We start from the raw sequence: 18,895 nt of genomic DNA on the forward strand, positions 1-18,895 counted from the left end.
TTTTAATGGTTTCCTATGAGTAATTAATTTTTGGGATACACACTTTTCGCCTTACACACTCTCTGGGAACCAATTAAGTGAGTGAGCCAAGGTTCCATACAAAAAAAAGGCAATGAGAGCATCAAATGTTCGGGTTTTAAGCGTGAGTATCAGATTTGGGTTTGAAGACGGGGGTTCATGCTCCAAAAGTGGTTTTGACTTCCATATTAAAACAAGCCAAACTGGGGTTACTTAAGCAAGTTTATGGTTTATAAAAGGACATGATGGATTTGTACTGTACAGAGAAGTCAATTCAACTGTCAAAAGCAACAAAAAAAAAAAAACATCGTATTAAACGACGAAGTGGCTTTACGCCATCAGTCGTCATCAGAAAGCTCCAGATCTTCCACCACATCTTCGTCTCCTTCGGCCAGCTCGATGAGAGCAGAGGATGGGAGTGGCTGAGGGACCTTTGACACCTTTTCATCCTCTTTGTCCTCCTCTTCCTCATCTAGAAAATGGAGAGCGGAAATGAAATGTGAGTTTCTGGTTTGGATGTGATGGCATGAGAATAGTTTGCCAACTAGGCGATTTTTGGCTTGCTTTTATAACGAGCCAACTGTCTTATCAATGGAAATCTTGGAAGTTGGGTTCCAGATAAACGAGAATATTTTATATAATAATATTTATATAATATTTTTGCAACGTGTCCTGATAAAAAGGGATGATTAGGATGGAGAAAATGGTTAATTTGACCTCAACTGAGCTGTTATTGGAATCTATTTTTAAAAGTGTTATTTCTATATTTTTGAAAAACAATAATTACATTAAAAATAAACAAGTAAAATGGCCTTTTTAAAAACCGTCATAACACCACAAAAATACTGTAGTGACCTTGAGAGTTTTGAAAGGCGCTTATAAATGAAATGTATTATTATTATTATTATTATTATTATTACAAACCAGAACATTTTAATTCAAAAAAAATGTGCAAACATGACAAATAGTAAAAATATTACAAATATATTCCTCGAGAATTTATAAATGACAAAAATAAAGTGAAACTTCTTCTTCTGAAACTTTCTCAGATCATTTTGAAGTAGTTTTGGGAGACTTTTTTGGGAGTCATTTTTATTGTCGTTTTTCATTTGACTAAAAATATCAGCCTGCGTGTTTTGGGTATTTTAGATGCTATAAAACGTTTTTCTAATGTCAGTTAGGAAACAAAAAAATGGTGTCGGTTGTCCTTTAAAGCTGCTCAAGCTAATTTAGCTTAGCATTGCTCGCTCTCGCTACACATCGCAAAGCTGTGATTAACCCCGTAAGACTTGACCCATCACAGAATAGTCAGAAAATTCAGATTTTTGGGATCGCTTAAGTATAAAATGATGTGATTATTGGCGGAAATGTGAGTGGAAATGAATGAAAACCAGCTAAGTATGACAGTCACAGTTTGACTGGTCATGACAGCATTGGGCGTGGCACAAAAGGGGCAAAGATACAAAAAAAATACAAACAGTGCTGTTTATTTTATACCCACCCGAGTGTCCGTCACTCATGTCAGACAGTCCCTCAAGATCTTCGTCGTCGTCGTCATTTTCATCACCATCGTCATCACTATCGTCATTTTTATCTAGGCACAGATAGAGACGAGGGGGGGGGGGGATAAAGAACATTACACGCAGATAAAAAAATAAACCAATTCTCTCCCCACCACAATTCAATGAATTTTTCTCAAGTTTTCATTGCGACACGCCTGCCGTTCTTTGGAGACGCCTCGATGTGGGCCAAGCATCACAGACAGCTGCAAAGCGTTTCTGCGCTCTTGCGTGTACGCTTCCCTCCCACTCCTCCCAGAGATGGAACCCAAAGTCGATTACAGCCACTGCCGCCTGTACGGCACCAACAGCCGTGACAGTTTACTACTGGCAATTTCAGACGTCTTTTGGCTGACGGCCTAAATATAGCAAACGCTGGCAGGTTTCATAGCAACGCTTATGATGGAGGTTCTATGCGCGTGTGAAATAGCCAAAGGGACGACGGGGGTTCACAGGCTTTGAAGTCGAGGTGCGATGAGACATACGCACGTACGACGGAGCGGCTCGTCCAGTCTGCTACGCACACGCGGAAAAAATGTAGACGTAAACATGGAGACAAATTCTCTCGCCATCTCAAAATCAATGGCTTAGTGCTCACTTTGAATTTTGCTATCTTTAAAGGACAACCGACGGCACTTTTTTAAATGACATCAGAAAAACGTTTTATAGCATCTAAAATACCCAAAACACGCAGGCTGATATTTTTAGTCATATTAAAAACACCAATAAAAATGACTTAAAGTGTCCCAAAACTACTTCAAAATCAGCTCGAAACTGGTGATTTTCAGAAAGTCCCGCCCCCAGTTCGTGACGTCACGCCAAGTCGTCTTGCCTTGCTCAAGAAACAAAACAATGCTTTCTTGTTACTTTGTTGTCAAATAGTTCTGAAGAGGAAAGCGTAAATGTTTGCAATCGATTAAAGGAGTCCTCCCATATCAATTCGAGCCATCAATGACAGCAATTTTAACTTTTAAGACTCACGCTGAATATTCAGGAAGTCTTGTTTTTGAGTTGGTGAGGATTCCTGATGTCACGTCACGGAAGGAACGCCCCTGACCGAGAAAGCGACACGCAATGCATTTTGCGGTACTTTGTTTGGTCTCAAAACTTCGTGTTGATCCGTGTTGATGGCGAAATTACAAGGAAAACACATAAATAACGCGATGGTGAATTGTTGTGTGTTGCACCAAGACTACTATTTGATACTAGTTGACACAAATTCCCAGCAGACAAATCAGCCTATTTCCAACGGAGCTTGGGCGCCATCTTGTGCATTTTGTGGGACGCTACATCAGTCTTGATGCCTCAAAATGACTCGGAAGAATGTCTTTAATCGATTGCAAACATTTATTCTTTCCTCTTCAGAACTATTTGAATCATATTCATAACAGATGAGTAACAAGAAAGCATCTTCTCCGAATCTGAAGCCATTGTTTTGATTCTCGAGCAAGGCAAGACATCCTGGGGTGACATCACGAACTGGGGGCGGGACTTTCTGAAACTCGCCATTTCTGAGATCATTTTGAAATAGTTTTGGGACACTTTAAGTCATTTTTATTGGTGTTTTGCATTTGACTAAAATCATCATATAATAGCGTGTTTTGGGTATTTTAGATGCTATAAAACGTTTTTCTGATGTCAGTTAGGAAACAAAAAATGGTGTCGGTTGTCCTTTAAAGTTTCCCTTAGATGACCCGGAGGACTTCCAAGCCCCCCCCCCCCCCCCCCCCCCCCCTTGACCCCACCCTCTTTCCCAACGTCAAAGCAGCGCATACATACACCACATCATTTGCCTCCTGCAAGTTGGCCGCGTCAACAAAGAAGAAGCTTGTGAAGACTGAAGAGCGGACGACCAGGTCCGTATTGGTGTGCTGTCATGTGTGTGCGCGCACGCCAATGAAAGCAAGAGAGGAAGCCGCCACCTCTGGCTGTTCCACTGGTCTGGTTTGAATTAGGAACTCCCGCAGGGAGCCCGAGCCCGTACATCCTGTCGACGGAGGTCAGTTTGTGTTTGTACTGGGTGGAGGAAAAGAGCAACCAGAGGGAGGCTGGGAGGCACGGAGGGGGGACGGCTGCACGTGCGTTTGCGGGGACTCTCCCGACAATCAAGTCCAGATGCATTAAGGGGAAGAGAAAAAAAACTACAGCCGACTCCTTTTTTTTCTCTCCGTGACCTCGAAAAACCACCCCCTTTCCTCGCCCCAACTTCTGTGAATGTGTTTCGAGGTGAAACGTGTGGACGACAGCTCCAAAAGGACAATGTACAAAACAGCGAAGGGAGTTAAGGACGCAAAAAACAAAACAAAAAAAACTATTCCCTCCATCAATCCAAGGCGAACATTTACAGTTGATTTACTTTACATAACACAAAAGTAAAACAAAAAAATACAAGAAAAACTCGATGGCAACAAGCCGACTTGAGCTGACGTCACCTTTTGGAAATGACGCTACTTTTTGTTATGAATCAAAACATGGCAAAACACCGCCCCCCAGAGGCCAACATGGATAATGTATCTTCTCTTTTTGCTTTGCAATCCGGGTGGTCCTCGAAGGTCGAATGCAATCCGTTCTGGGACATTGCTTGAGCAATCCATTCATCATTTTGCATTACAGTGAGACCTCAAACTTTTCGTCTTACAAACGTCAAATTTATGAAAATTAAACCTTATAATAAGCACTATTTTCATAATACACACCCACCACGGCTGGCGGAGTGATCTTCGGCGGAAGCACACGACCAAACAGCACCAGAGGTTAAGTTACCAACAGTCCTTATGGAAGGTGACTCTCCTTTCATCAGCCATCAACGACCATCAAAAAGGTAAATAAAACTTTATTTTACAGCAGTTTATTTCTTTAATTACAGTCCTCACGTAATGCGCCTCTCCTTCCAAACAGCAATTCCCTTTGACCTCCAACACCATTCCATCAAGCCATCAATGACCATCACAAATGTAAATAAAGTGACTTTATTATATAGTGCAGTGTATTTCTTTCATTACAATACAATAACACATTTATTATACATAGAATAAGGTATGTTGTGTGTAGTTTTAAGGCTTATTTAGTTGAAAAGTATATTTTATGGAAACCCGGGAACGGATTATTCCCATTTTAATGGTTTCCTATGGGATTTTTTTTTTGAGATACACACTTTTCACCTTACTCTGTCTGGGAACCAATTAAGTTCGTAAGTTGAGGTCTCACTGTATTTGGGACTGGCTCGTCAATATTAATTAAAAAAAGAGATATATTTCTACACACACTGACACACTCACCTTTAATTGTGAGTCCTATATCGTCATCATCATCCTCGGAGTCGCTTTCAAACAAGCCCTTAAACTCCTTCTTGTCCTCTGCTTTCCTCTCCTGAATCTTCTTGCGCTTAATCTCTGGCAAGTTCAGATCATGCATCTTGACAAAGCAGAAAAACGGTGTTAGTGGATTTTTTTTGGTTGCATTTTCGTCACTGAACGGAAAGAATATTATTTCCTGTACAAACTTTATACACGTGTTTTTAAAAGAAGCATAACTGATTTGTGAGCTGTGTGGGTAAAAAAAAATGTGTGCTTTTTTTGGAGATTTATTTACCCTTTCTTTTCCAGATATCTCCAACAGAATTTCCTTCTCCCTCAACTTCTTCCATTGAATGTAGTATCTGCTAAGAGGAGTTCCTTCCTTAGCGGTCTCCTTCTCCCATGCCGCCTGAAGAGAGCAGAAGATCACAACAGCATATCTTCATTTACTTTATAGAAGAAATCAACAAAGACCACAGGGGCATTTGAGATAGAGGGCAACTTCCAAATTAGACGACAATCGGTTCTATGACACCTGTTGAACTTCGGTTAATTTATTTATATGTATTTTGGAAAGAATATCTTCTAACACGACCACTCATAGTTGAAAGCGAAAAAACAATCTCTCATACTGTATGAGGATGTTAAAATACTACACAGGGTGTTGCCTAGGTTAGCGGCTAGCTTAGGAAGCTAGCGTATCAATCTACAACATCCTTTGTAACGCATTCCACAAAAGAACTTTTTTTGTCGTGGCAAGAAAATAACACCTGTCTTGACAAAGACCACCATCTCTAAAAATCACTTACAAAAACCACAACATTTGTGTCTTCTGGAAGACATTTCCGACACTCGCTAACATCAGACAAAAGTACAGTGATACCTTAGGAACTTAATTGGTTCCCAGACTGAGTGTATAAGGCAAAAAGTGTGTATCTCAAAAATTAATGTCCCATCGGAAACCATTAAAATGAGAATAATCCGTTCCCAGGTCTACATGAAACATAATTTTCTACTTTTTCATTTTCTAAGCCTTAAAACCACACAAAATATACCCCATTTTATGTACAATAAATGTGCTATGATATTATAATTAAAGAATGGAATGGGTAGTTTTTTTGCATAAAGTGTCTCAAAGAGCTCTGGGTTGTTCATCTTGGAAGTTGTGATATTGCAACAGCAACAGATGCAAGCAGACACACTAGAAACATAATTATTAGCTGGTTCCCTTGCTTGTCTTTTCATTTCAAATGGAACTGAAGGCTTGTGGGGGTTATTTGTGGAGCCTGATCGATGGGAATTTTAACCTTGCAGTCTACACTCTGCCTTTGAACTATCAAAGTTGAAACGAGTCCAAATTTCAGTTTTCTATCCATTCCACTCACTCTCTGTCGTCTGCCTGTCTCTTTCATGTTTGTCTGTCTCCTCACTGCTGCATTCTTGACCAATCACGTGGCTTTAACCAACGACTGGGGGTGGGGAATAGAGGACCAAAACAAGCCGGCTGCCATTTTCTTTTAGGAGAACGGACTGGTTCGCGAACAACACATCACTCATTGTGGCAGCTCCGTGTGTATCACGAAAAGTAGTTTGTATGTCAGAAAATGCATGGATGGATAAAATAATAGAGTAACACAATATCTTGAAATCACTAATGGTGTGCATAATTGTTGGAAACAGAACCGCAAGTTGTTTTTACCCGATACTACGAAATAAAAGGACATAATCGAGAAAACAGCCTTGAATGACTAATTTATGTTGGTTCTCGCCCGAGCTCCAGTGGCAAGGCGGCAGAGGGAGCTGGTGGCCAGAAGGGGGGCCGTGGCCTTTTGCGTAGCAGCAGCGGCGGCGGGGTGACGTCCCCTTTGCCGTGCCTGCAGGGACACCTCCGCCACTGCTCTGTTGACAGGAAGTGGATGCCGCGGTGACAGCATTCAATGAGACAGCCGTGGCGGTGGCGGCGTTCAGACCGCTGCGGGAGCCAAGCTGTCCGTTCATTTCGCACACGGATGCGTTTGCACATCTTATTGCCTCGCCTACTTAGAAGCACTGAGACCGTCCGTCTCTTTGTGATTATTTTCAGGTCGCTGATTATTTCTGACAGGCAAAAAAAATGCAGGCGTGGAATTTGCATAACGCTGTTCCTAATCTGGCGCTACGATTGATGGCAAAGTGATCAAGGTTATTCTTTGAAGATTGCATAACAATGTGTGTCTTTGACAGGCCCGATGTGACACATCAGCACATTAACTCATTCACTGCCATTCCCGAATTTATTTGGGAATTGAAAAGCATGATGTGGAGTGCCATTCCTGAATTCTTTCGGGTTTTGGTTTTTCCTGCTTGGGGCTGATAAATCGCTGGTCAGACCTCTGCCAATGTTTTTCCTTAGACCCATATAACTTAGGAATTAACTCAGTTTTTCTGATGAAAGAAGAAAGTCTAAGGTTTCTTACGCTGCATTGAATGTTTATGAAGGCCTATAACTCAATACAGTGATACCTCAGCTTACAGACTGTGTGTAAGGCAAAAAGTTCATCTGCCAAACATTTATTTCCCATTAAAAACCATTAAAAATGAGAAGAATCTGTTCCCAGGTCTCCATAAAACATAATTTCCTATCAAATAAGCCTTAAAACGACACAAATATACCTTATTTTATGTAGCATAAATGTGCTATTGTATTGTAATTCAAGAAATAAACTGTACAGTATAATAAAGTCGTTTTATTTACCTTTGTGATGGTCGTTGATCATATTGCAGTCATGATGGATTTTTTTGTGGGTTGATGATCACTCATTAAAAAAAAGGTGAAACAAATTTTAAAAGCTGACTTAAAATTTTTTTCTAAGAATATCTAATAAGTAATTTTCAGAGCCCTTTGGTCTGCACTCACCACAGCGCTAGAATTGGCCACTCCAAAGGTGGCGTGTTGTCGTTTAGCGGTGATGTGGTTGCTGTTCTCTCGCACCTTCTCCATCAGCTGGCGCACCGGCTTGCAGTAATTGGCCACTTTGCATTCTTTCAGGAACACTTTCAGCTGGAAGAGGAAAAGGGTTTGTCTTTAGGGTCATGAGGAAAATCAGATATTGGACATGGGTTACGGGATCGATGTTTTTTGTTTATTTTTTAATGACAGGGAGCATAATTATTAGTTTGTTGAAATAAAAATGTAATTGATGTGTGTGTAACCCAAAAGGCATCTTTGTGTTTTTGTCCCTCGGGAATCCCAATGGACGAATAGATACACGCACAATTAAATGTCGTTGGTCTCTGTACATTTTGTGCGTGCGCACTTTGGATTAATGTCAACACCCGCCTCTTGCGTTGTGAAATACCCCCTCGCACAGGAGGTCGAAAAGTGCTGATTTTGTGCAAATGTGGTCTACTCGACACAAAACAGCGGCAGGGAAAAACGCAAACCAACAAAGTCATCCTACTGAGGTAATCAAATTAGTCACCGTTGTTTTGGAAAAATCTCTTCACGTGCTGAACATTTGCCACTTTCCTCCAACACGAAAAGTGTACATTTCCTTGAACTGAGTTCAACATAACTGTGACGATCACGGCAGGGTTACCTGAAGGAGAGTGGGCAGAGCGAGCTCTGGGAAGCCGATGGAGCTGGCTTGCGTGTGGAAATATTCCAGCATCAAGTCATAGAGCTGGTCGATCAATCCGTCCTGCGGCAGGGTAGAAACAAACAAACAAATTCAACATTAGCTTTAATGAGAAATAACTGAACCGGATTTTTCACACTACAAAGCACCCCTAAAAGCATAACATGTTTTCTTAAAAGCCAACAGTGCGCCCAAGAATCCAATGAGCCTGATGTATGGTGTTACACCATTGCTTCTTTTTCTCGATTGGGTTGTTTCCCTGTTAGTGTTCCTATGCCACCTAGTGGTGATTATTAGCGGAAAAATTATAACCGAAAAGGCTTCTGCCAAGACACTAATTGACATGTGCTTTCACCAACACACACTCGGATAGCGACTTAACTACCGTATTTTCCAGTGTATGAGGCGCAACCCCAATGAATGGTGTATTTTTGAACTTTTTCCATATACAAGGCGCACAGGACTGACTATAAAATGCACGTTCATCGACTAAAAAAGGTTTTCTAAATATAATACTGTATATTAATAAACATTTTACATATATAAGGCACACCACATTACCAGGCACTACAGTAGAGGCTGGGGTTACGCACTACTTTTTCTACACGGAGAAATGGAGCCGGTGGCAGCTCACAGTAATTGCAGGACCTGTTGTGGCTGGAGATGACTTCACATATACATTACATTTAATTTCTAAGCGCATTTCAAAACTCTCAAGGACACTTTACAGTCACTGGATTTTTTTTTGTGCGGGTGAGCAGGCGCAGGGTCATCTATTCAAGAAAATGAAGGCTTTTGGGTGCGGCTTATACACCGGAAAATACAGTAATCTGTGAGCTCTGCGCAGCCATTATGAATCGAAGTAATACCAAAAGCAGTCAACTACTGACTAAACAAAGAAAGACTCAAGGATATTTAACACTTTGTTAATGTGAGGTTTGTGTGCCTTTTTTTATGAAGCAATCGACTTCATTACTTTTGTCTTTCCACCACTGTATTGTGTTCCTGTAGCACAATTTACTGGATGCAGAGCGCAACAACAGCCATTGTTGTAGCTTCTATCCTATGCACCTTACAATGGAATGTCCCTTATGTATGAAGACTGTTTTAAAATAGGCCATTTATTGAGTGTGCGCTTTATAATCTCAAATTATTTATCGATGGAGCAAACCTCCAAATGGAAGTCAGTTTTGACATCAAGAAAAGCGCCACAGTGTTGGGTGTTTTTCATACAACAATTTTTGTTAACTTTTTCTTGAAAACAACCTTATTTTAGCACGACACAATCGGCATTTGTTGAGCGGTTGACTCTGGGTTTATATCCAAACATTCAACGCTAGACCACGTCGGGTGACGTGACAAAGAATGTGGGAATAATCCCAGAGGGCTGCGCCGCACTCCTCTTTGGTTGCAGCACTAAGCGTGGCGCCTTTTGGGGCAGATTTAGAGGCCTGGAAGGGGGGCGTTGAGTGCTCAATCCCGTAATGTGCGCAAATACACACACACACACACACACACACACGCAAAGACTCGGCACACAGTGTCAGATGTGTAACATGAAAGCAACTCTAGCCAAGGCCTGAATCAGTCATTAGGATCAGCTGCTCATCCACGGTGCAGCAAAAATCAGATGCACATGTCCAATGGTGGCCATCTGAGCCCTTCAGTTTAGACCAGTGTGACAACCTATCTTATACTGTGCATGTCGAACAGTTTGAATTTGAAATCAACCATCTTACAGACCGTATCTCGTTTAGCAGCGAAGGTTTTTGAGTGTTAGCGCACGGATCGAAGACGGGCTTTTCATCAGGGTTCGCCCAATGTTGCAAAGAAAATTTTCAGACATACGCGAACAGTTTTAACGCTCATAAAAACAGTATAACACAATCGGGCAGTATGACACAGGCTTGGATGTTTAACATCAATAATGAACTTTTTTTTTGTGAATTAAATACAATTGGAAGTCCCTTAAACACCATAAAACAATTTAAAAAATCATAAACAAATGAAATCTTTTCATATTCAGCAGGCTTTACCCCCCCCCCCCCACACACACACAATTTGCACACAAAAAAAATCACACTTTTCTCTGAGTTCCTTAATAACCATAGCTGATCCAATTGAATAGGGTGTGTTGGGAGTAGGGAGGGCTCGAAAATAGGCAGGGTATGGCTCTCGACGACCCTTGGTTCCCCACCGCACCAATATTTAAAATATTCTGTTATTGTTGCATGTGATGTTCACTAGGCCCGTTACCTTGTAAGCTTTCTCTATGAGGTTGACTTTGTTCAGCTTCAGGATGACGGCAAAGTTGATGGGCCTTTTGCTCATCCGTCCTGGTTTCTTGTTAAAGTCCACTTGCTGAAAGATCTGTGAAGGAAAGCAGTAAAAAGAATTGTGAGGAACAGTGGGTGAAGCCTGACTTTGGTGATCACCTTTACGTGGTGTCAGGCAAAAGGAAGTGCCGGATTGCAGCGAGGAAAACTGGCTACGACTACTCAACATGTATCTGCTTGACAACAACACTGTGAAAACTGAGGAAAAAGCGAGTTTTACAGTCAATGTCAAACGGGATCCTGATCTTACACTTAAAACGTGGAGCCAGAACAAAAATTGTCCAATGCAATGACAAAACACTGCATGTCCGCCATTGTTGCGAAGAGGAAGTCAAGATACAGTATTTACACAAGTTATAAATTGATGGCTATCCCACCCAGCAGGCCCTCTTGGAGGCAAACACAAGCCACATCAAAGTTACAAATTATATGATGGGAAAAAAATCAAGTGAAGTGTGTATCGCTTGGTGGAAACACAGCATTGTATTACAAGGCTAAGCACGAGTGAAAAGCTGTCTAAATATGAAAACTAGACAACTATGGTTTCATAGATTAGGCATTGTTTTCAAAATATGAAATAGTGTACTATTCTGTTGATTTCAACACTTTAAATATTTGGTTTGAACTCGCATGTTTTGCATCCTATCAGATGAGACTTTCGTATAATCGAAAATGTAATTTCGCCTTGAGGTATTAAAACAAGGTTGTACATTGAACAAGTAGTTAGCAGTTCCAATGTCGGAGGTACGAATTTGGGCAGCAGTTTTCCAGGGTGGAGTTTTTCTGCAAAGTATTTCATTTACCCCCGCATTCCAAATACAAGACAAAGTTGTCCTTTGTGTGAATCTAAGTGTTTTCGCCTGCGCGTGTTTTGCAATTGACTGGCTATCACTCCCGCCAGATGACAGTTGGTTTCGGTTTCAGCATAACTGCAAGACGGCATTGAGGAAAAGGGGTCGACAAGATTGATGGATGGATTAGATTAAAAATTGAATAGTCGTTGATTAAATCGTCAAAATCATGTGGGGTTTTATGTCTTTACTAATACAGGACAATACATTCTAAAATATATTTACATTCTTGAGTAGAGCCTAACATTCATTTCTCAATTTTACGCTACGATCATGCAGCACATTCTTAGGCGGTGGGAGAACATTCCAGGCAGTGCATGGACTTTCTGTCCACATGCTTTGGCGTTGTGCTCATGGCGCACACGTGAAAATGTGCCGCGTCCGTGTTTGAAGCTATTTCTGACACCCGCTTATCATTGTGTGGTTCTGTGCGCCTGTGTGGTCGTTAATGTGCTCAGTGTGTGCGAAGCAGAACGGCGTCGCTGGCCGCTGCTGTCTCGATAAACAGAGGATGTGGTGGCGGTCTGAGGGAGGGGGAGGGGGCATGGCGAAGTGGGACAGTATGGACCAACCCCGATGCATGCTTGGGTACGTGCACACGCACATTCTGCTGATGCGAAAGCGGCAACGTATGCACCCCCGCAGAGAAGTTAGAACGCACACAGGCGCAGCTGCCCTAATTAAATCAGTAGCAGCGCACCCCATCTTAGCTTGAGCAAAAGGAACAATACATGAGTAAAATCGGACAGGGGAAAGAAAAAGATAGGCATCACAAATGGTTTTGATGTTGGGGATGTAGTGGGGCGGGATGGGGGGACAGCTAGCTAAATGGGGCCTATGCATGAAAGTACAGACGGGTAAGAAGGGGTGCAGGGGTGAAGTATGGCATCGGCAGAGAGGATGTGGTCTGCGCAGCGGGCTGAGTTTAGAGTGTGAACCACAACCGCAACTTTATCGCTTTTGTCAAACTGCTACACGCACAAACCCACACAAAGACCGCCGCTATAGGGGGAAGTTCAGTCGTTGCTGGCAGCAGAAAGAAAGCACTGTCTTCCCTCAGACGGAGCGCACGCACTACACCCGGCGCCTTGAGTAAGTTGTCAGTTAGTGACGGATGATTTCGAAGGCAACGAAGCTTTCCTGCAGCTCATAAACACGCTCCCCCCTATGGACAGACACACAACACTGGTTGTCTTCCACGTAAACTCAATCAACTCCAGCCATTTTCCTAAAAATGGGAGAGGCTGTGCCTGCCATTTTTTGAAAACCTTTGACAGATTTTTTTTATAAAAATATTCACCATTCAGGATTGATTTTCAATGTAAAATTATTCATTTGTACCAACTTTTCAACTAAATATCTTTAGATGAAATTCGTGAAGCTCTCCAAGTGAAAAATTGGGATTTTTTTTTTTTTACTTGAGTGGTCAGTGCTTGGTGCAAAGGTACAAAGTACTTAAAAAACAAACAATGGAAGACCTCAAAATTTAACGATCTCTTGTGAACACAGCGGTGCCTTTATTTATTCAGAGCACACTGAAGGAAGGTTTGATTTAAAGAATGTATCATTGTGACCTGGTTTTGAACAGGTTTATTTTAGGGCTCTCATGCTGCATTCCTGAAGCGCACTTTCTGAGAAGCGGCCCTCAACAAAAGGCCCTTCATGTCTATATTTATCTTGAATGGTCAAAATTCCAACGCGCCGGCGCTGTATTGTTTTGGTGTTTTTTTAAAAAAAAAGTACATTTCAGGATCACTGGAGATCACTACGCGGAAAAAAAAGTGGAGCAACTTTAGCCACGTAGATCTATTTGAACAGGACAAATACGCCACTACAGTGACATGGAGACTCACCTCTATGAGGAAAGGAAGAACCGGAACAAACATATTGGTGCTGCCTGATAGTTGTGTGAGAGCTCTGCAACAATGCATCCTCAGAGGATAATATCTTGCCGTGGGTACCAACCTGTTGAGGGACACAAAACGGTGATCATTGTCGCCACCTAGTGTTGGTGAAACATACATTTTTTTTGCTGCGTTCTTGAAAAAGGTGAACATTGGACATCATTACGTGAAGTACTTACTTGATGGTACCAATGATCACTTGGCACAACGGATAGATGAGAGGGTTAAGCACGTCACTGGGGTGCAGGGTGCCGAGGACGCGACACCACAGGTAGAGACAGTGGATGTACTGCCAGTTGTACACTGACTGGTATGTTTCCTGAGAGACAGACACAGGCACAGTTTCAAAGAACTCATCTCAACTTTCTTAACGACAATGTTACTCAGTCATTATGGCCGTTGCTCATTACGACGTGCGTGCGCTCACAGTCGGTCGGCTCGGGTCAAAACCGTTTGCGGACCCCTAGATTATTCCATTAATTACTCAGAATGAGAAATGTCCCTCTCTCGTTTGACCAATTCTTAATGACACTTCAATACATAAAAAAATACATTGTCTTATTTGAAATAGGAAAACATCGATATTGATATATACATTTATACAATCTCCCGACATGTATTAATTTGAATATGCTCAAAATTGTATTTATGGTTTATAGTCGGAGATTATTAATATTGGATATCTTCAATATCTGTACGTTAGCAAATGCTACTTGCTTCAGAATCAGAATCAGAATCAGAATACCTTTATTCGTCCCGCAATGGGGAAATTTGCAGTCCACAGCAGCAATTGAAGAGGGATGGGGTTGGGGTGGGAGTGAAAGGATAGAAAACAAGATATTCTAAGCATAACAAAATAAAAATGTCAACTGTATACTGTGCAAATGTAGATGTGCAAAAACCGTTTTATAAACAAGACTGTGTTTACATGTTTTTCCACATGTGATCATTGGGAATTGTGAAGCCTGACAGCAGTCGGTAGGAACGAGCGGCGGTACCTCTCCTTCTTGCAGCGCGGGTGTAATAGTCTCTGGCTAAAGGAGCTACCCAGAGCTGTCAGGATGGGCAGGAGGGGGTGGGAGGGGCTGTCCGTCATAGCTTTTAGTTTAGCTAGCGTCCGTCTTTTGATACAAATATTCATCAATGACAGTGATTCCCCACTATAGAGTCCAAACTAATCGTTAGTTAAAGATTCTAATTATGACTGATTTTTATCCGCTAAGGTCGCAAATTTTGCATTTTATGTTTAAAATGAAAAAAGTATTTTAATAAACCAATCACGCCTCAAAAAGGTATGTTAACTTTTTTATCTTATTTGCATGGTAATATTGTTAAGAAAGTCATTACTCTCAAATTCAAAGAAACTAGTAAGGAAAAAATATTACATTTTGTACATACAAGTACATTCAACATCATGTATTGCAAATTACTTATGCAAAACCCCAAATTTAGGTTTGCCCGTCACTACTGCCCCTTTTGAAAACCACTGGGTTAAATCATTTCCAAAATGGGGGTGAGACAGAAATAAAATTAAATACAGTAAAGTCTCGTTATATCGATATCGGATATATCGATAGTCCCGGTTATATCGATACTATTTCTTTGCACGCACGGAGAAAATTACATGAAAACAGGGTCGGATATATCGATAGTCCCGGTTATATCGATATTTTTTCGGACTCCCTTGAATATCGATATAACGAGACTTTACTGTATTAAACATGACCTAACCGAGAGTGATGAAGTTTTATATAAAAAAAAAATAGGTGGGTGATTTTGATGTAGCAAATGCAACCTCAGAGAGTGAATTCTGAATCCCAGAATTCTTTTGAGGATTACATTTCAAACTATCCTTTGGTTTGGTAGTCTTCCCACATCCACCTTTTCACATGATGGGAAACCAACCTTTTTATTCATGGTCATGGCGTTCCTGAGGTGGATGGCAAGCTGTCGGATGTAGACAAAGGCATGCTGATAAGTGGCCTGCGTGTCCTGGGCGTACATTTCTGTTAGAGTGCGCTGCATGAAGTTGATCATGGGCAGCGCATTGGGGGATGTGAACTTGCAGTTTTGCACATAGGAAATGTACATTTGCTGTGAGTGGGGAGGTAAAAAGTCATATTAATTTCTTGACATTAATCCACATTGAATAACATCACACTGTCTTTTTGTTACTCACCTTCAGAATGGGGTCAAGATAGGTTTCTTGCTTGTGTCTGCAGATTTTGTTGAGCACCAAAAAGGCCAGGACCCGACACGTCTCTTCTCCAGTGCTCCATTGCTTTATCAATTGCTGAACACAAACAGATGTGATATAGATGATTCCGCAAGAATCAAGGTCCGTGCAATGTCGTTGGAGGTGATTTATTATTCAGTTCCTTTTAAAGATAATAGAAATTTTTGGGATGCTACCCTCCATCTAACATCTGTCTTACCTTAACCAGGTACCGACATTGTTTTGGGAGACAAAGAAAATAAGCGACGAGTTGATTGACGTGTCTCAGGACAGCGCCGATGACTGTGGCCTCCGTGAGACAGGATAGCAACTGTGGATGACAGCATCAATGAATACAGAGCACAAGTGTTTGTTTTTGAGGGGGTAGGGGGTGGTGCAGCATGCCACAGAAGAGGTACAACTTCAGAATCGATCAGCGTTTCGATCTGGAGCCCACAATAATGGCAGCAAACCAACCTGAATAACGCCGCTCAGATACATCTTTATGTCTAATTGATTCTTCTGCCATTTCGTACTTGTTTGTGCAAGCACCAGTCTACAAGTAGCAGCAACAGAAGAAAGTCATTCATTTATTTCCATCAGCCCTAATATACAAAGTGGTTGAATTTGGCAGTTTAGAGAGTCCCTACCGTTTTGAGTCTGTTGCAGGCTTTAAATTGAGCATCTGCTGGAAGGCACCGTGGATGTTTCGGATGCAGAAGATGACCAGGGAATTAAACACTGCAGACAGAGTTGAGGATAAATTACATCACTACAGTTACACCAATACAAGCAGATCAAAGACATTTGGAAGATAACATTGAGCAGTTCTCCACAGTCACAGGATAAGTTTTTCTGTGGGTTTAATTCTTTGATGGCAGGCAGGTCCTCCAACATATCCCAATTAGATGGCTGATCATGACAGATACAAATGACTTGCGACTTGAATTCACCATGAAGGTGGAGTGAGAGAGGTGTTGTGAGAATATGTGCTCAAATATTTTAGCAAAATGTCAATGATTCTGCAGTCTTGCTCTTTTGACTAAAACACAGATACAGCACGTACAGTACATGTCTATTAACTATTAATAAAGACGAACCCATATTGAACTTATTTACGGACATTGATGAACTTCACTTAGTTATACGAGTCATTCAATGACATTTTTGCAATATGTTGAATGATTTTCCAAAGAATGTATTCATAATCATTTTGCATGGAGTTTGACCCCGACCCCAAGTAGTCATTATACCCAGAGTTACATTGCAAATATTACAATTATTACAATTTCACCATATAAAATGAGTGCTTCTTACCTGAACTATCATCCACCGTGTATTTGGACTGGGTAGCTCCGTCACCCTTAGTTGTAGCAACGGCAGCCTTGAAAGCTTGGGTGATTTCTCTGATGAGGCGGGAGGAAGGTGCCTTTTTTATAGAAGCTTTCCAATCACGGATCATTTTCTCTGTGATTTTAATGGTATCGTCTTTCCTCTTGGATTTCTTAGAGGCTTTTTGAGCCCCATCCTCATCATCGCTGGCTTCCTGGATGTAGAAGGTGGTTTTGTAGTTGGCGAATAATTTATGAATTGATGAGAAATTTTAAACACGGGTGTCAGTCCCACCTCCAACGTAGATGGGAGTCTGTGGTATTTGTCCTCATCCTCATCCTCACTATCCGTGTCATCAAAATTCAAGAGGTTATTGTCATTTTCCTGGAGAAACTTGTAAAACTCTGGATCTTTATTTTTTAATCTGGACAGCTGGTCCTTATGCTGGGACGCTTTACCCTTCTTCACCTCATCGCTAAGGAGGGAGAAATGCATTGTTTTAGGACGGCGTTTAAATTCGTACGTTTGAATTAACACGCATGGCCATTACTTGTTATCTTTCATCTTCTCCTTTTTCTTCTGTCCATTTTGCACTGGTGATTCTTCGTTCGCCTCCTCTTCACCGTCTGAATCCAACCCATACCGCAAGAACTCGTCGAAATTGAGGTCCTCTAGTTTTCTACGGCAAACATAACATCTCTGTCAATCACTTCGTTTATATGGAAATAATGATAGTTTCAAGTATTGTCATCAAAAAGAAGCAAGGCCAGTACATTTCAAAAGCAGTACGGATAACACGTCCTCCTGATTGTTGATAGCAACGGCTAGCAAGACTCCCTCAAGATAGCATAATCAGTCACCTTAAACTAACTCACGTTCACTGTGCAACATTCCCAAACATAGCAATCAATATTAATGCCAAAACATAAAATCCAGTATTATCCCAAGCCTGTGAAACAAATGTACAACAAACTCTTGAAAATAAATATATACATGTACGAAAAACAGCACGTACCGTTTCCCTGCCATGCTGTTTTCAACATGTGTAGCCGAACTTCCTGTACCCACAATCCACCGGGAGCTGTTAGTTTTATGTTTCATGGACAACTACTGATGCTTTGTCACCGGTGTTTGTTTTTATTCTTTAAAAATGACCGTGTGATTCCCTCAGATATGTGTACCGCTGTTGAAAGGCCATCGAAGCTACATTGATCATACATACATACATACATACATACATACATACATACATACATACATACATACATACATACATACATACATACATACATACATACATACATACATACATACACACACACATACATACACACATACATACATACATACATACATACATACATACATACATACATACATACATACATACATACATACATACATTGAGTGAAATATGTTTACAATTATTTAGTTTTGTGTATTCTAAAAAAGTTAAATACAACGTTCGGCGCGCACAATAATCTTGTTTTTTGTTAGTTGTGTTGTGACGCTGCAAATGATCTTTAAATCGAATGACAGCTGTATCCGAGAGACGTACATGACCAATCATGATTATTTAAAATATATCCGGTCTTTCGCGCAAGCGCAGACATACCATTCAAATTTACTTCCGCACTCAAAGATGGAGGCGGACTTCTTAAGGTTGTATGTGCTAATTGCAAATTTTATACAAGCATCAATATTCAAATTTAAAATACGTGTTGGACTTTTAAAAATCAGTATATATTTGAGGCAAAAATATAACTT

General features: G+C 41.0%; 1 protein-coding gene across 1 annotated transcript; it reads right to left on the minus strand.

Annotated features, from left to right (window-relative positions):
- Positions 1–222: 222 nt before the first annotated feature.
- On the minus strand, positions 223–18,229 carry noc2l (NOC2-like nucleolar associated transcriptional repressor). Its single transcript, XM_089012403.1, has 18 exons — positions 18,144–18,229; positions 17,679–17,807; positions 17,423–17,603; positions 17,114–17,342; positions 16,447–16,537; positions 16,274–16,352; positions 16,017–16,127; positions 15,761–15,874; positions 15,487–15,675; positions 13,761–13,900; positions 13,531–13,642; positions 10,747–10,860; positions 8,452–8,553; positions 7,770–7,913; positions 5,169–5,282; positions 4,856–4,991; positions 1,520–1,612; positions 223–490 (listed from the first exon to the last, which is right to left on the minus strand). Exons 1-18 carry the CDS (start codon positions 18,227–18,229, stop codon positions 357–359), a joined length of 2,298 nt encoding a protein of 765 aa, XP_088868529.1. The 3' UTR covers positions 223–356.
- Between the last annotated feature and the right edge of the window lie 666 nt (positions 18,230–18,895).

The sequence above is a fragment of the Hippocampus bargibanti genome, linkage group LG01 (assembly GCF_051943395.1).
Source record: "Hippocampus bargibanti isolate YZ-2025 linkage group LG01, ASM5194339v1, whole genome shotgun sequence".
Lineage (NCBI taxonomy): Eukaryota > Metazoa > Chordata > Actinopteri > Syngnathiformes > Syngnathidae > Hippocampus > Hippocampus bargibanti.